We start from the raw sequence: 1725 nt of genomic DNA on the forward strand, positions 1-1725 counted from the left end.
AAGTAAGTTAAGTAATACTGGACTATAATACTGAATTAATAAATAAATTAAGTAAGTTAAGTAATACTGGACTATAATACTGAATAATAAATATAAGTAAGTAAGTAATACTGGACATAATACTGAATAATAAATATAAGTAAGTAATACTGAATAAAAATAAAGAAAAATTAAATTATTTTGAAATGTATGAAATAAAATTTATCGATTAATGGTGGAAAACAAAATTGAAGATATGAAATAATTGGTGAAATTGGGGACATGAATGAAAAGAAGAAGGAATGTGAATAAATTGAAATTCAGAAAATTTTAAAAAATTAACCTTCAGGAAAATTCAGGAAATGATGATTCGGTCAAACTTAGGAAATTAGAGAAATACAGTAAAATTTGCATGAAACAAAGAGAAAATCTGATTGATGAATTATTTATTTCGTTTTGTTTTTTTTTTAATTTACAAATAATAACTTTCAAAAAAAGAAAAAAAATTTACAAAAAAAAACTTTCAAAAGAAACAAAAGAATGTTTTTTTCTTTTTTTATCATTCGTATTTTTTTTTTTAAAATGATAATTTATAGTTTCCTTTCCAATTAATTATCTCTTTTTTTGCGCTAAAAAATTTGAAATCATTTTAATTTAATGTAATTAAATTAATAATGCTAAAATTTAGTTCTACATTTTTTTTTATTTAATTTTGATTAGAATATAATTTAATTTTAATTTAAAATTTCTTACAGCAATATATGGTAAATACATTCATAATAAAATTATCGAAAATTTCTCATCAAAATTAAATGCTCATTTATTAAAAAAGAAACAAAAAGTTATTTTGCTTATTTTTTTTTCCCCATTATTTTGCTAATTAATTTCAGTGCATAATAGAAAAGAAGTCATTTAAATTAATATAAATTAAAAAATATGCAATAATATTTTAATTATTTAGCAGAAACGGGAAGAAAATTACTTGGTTAAATCATCATCCGAAACATCATTCATTGCACCTGTACAACAAAAAGAACAGGTAATTGAATAATTTTCTCCAAATTAAATTATCATTTCTTTTTTTTTTTGATAAAAATATGAGTTACAGTTTGTTATCAATTTGCTATTTATTGTTTATAATTTATTGCATATATATATATATATATATATATTCCAGTATTTTTATTATTTAATTAATTTCTATCGAATTCTCTTCAACATTATTATTGCACAATTGATAATATGCTAATTTAACAAATAGAAAATTTCAAATTTGATACAAGAAACTTACCTGAAATAAATACTAAACATAAAACTTATAAAAGGTTCAAATAACGCCTATCAAGGTAGAATTGCTGTGTTTTTTAAAATTAGTAACAAATTTAAATTTCAAAAAAAAAATATTAATTTTGAAAATTTCGATTTTTTTTTTCTCTCAATTTTTTGATTGCTCATTATTTATGCTACAGTACAAATGATAGCATGATTAATTCAAACAGCTAAACAAATTTTTTTAGATTACCGTTTATGAATATGATTCGCAAAAAATCAGTCGTCGAGCAGGTGACAAACCAATTACGCCTTCATTATATGAACAGAAAATTGAAAAGGTATGTTTTATTAGTAATTTATAAAAAATACATCGTTTTAAAGCTCTTCAATTAAATTATTCAAAAATAAGCTAATAGATAAAAAAAAAAAAAACGAAACAAAAAATTAAACTTCAAAAGGAAGCGCAAAGATTAC

General features: G+C 20.3%; 1 protein-coding gene across 1 annotated transcript; it reads left to right on the plus strand.

The window, feature by feature from the left end:
* Positions 1–940: 940 nt before the first annotated feature.
* LOAG_15293 (hypothetical protein) lies at positions 941–1589 on the plus strand (the record flags this gene model as incomplete). The annotated part of the gene is made up of 2 exons (XM_003150784.1): positions 941–1018; positions 1497–1589. Coding segments are annotated over 2 exons (169 nt in total), but the record flags the coding sequence as incomplete, so codon positions are not given.
* Between the last annotated feature and the right edge of the window lie 136 nt (positions 1590–1725).

This window comes from Loa loa (assembly GCF_000183805.2).
Source record: "Loa loa unplaced genomic scaffold supercont3.1754, whole genome shotgun sequence".
NCBI classification, from domain to species: domain Eukaryota; kingdom Metazoa; phylum Nematoda; class Chromadorea; order Rhabditida; family Onchocercidae; genus Loa; species Loa loa.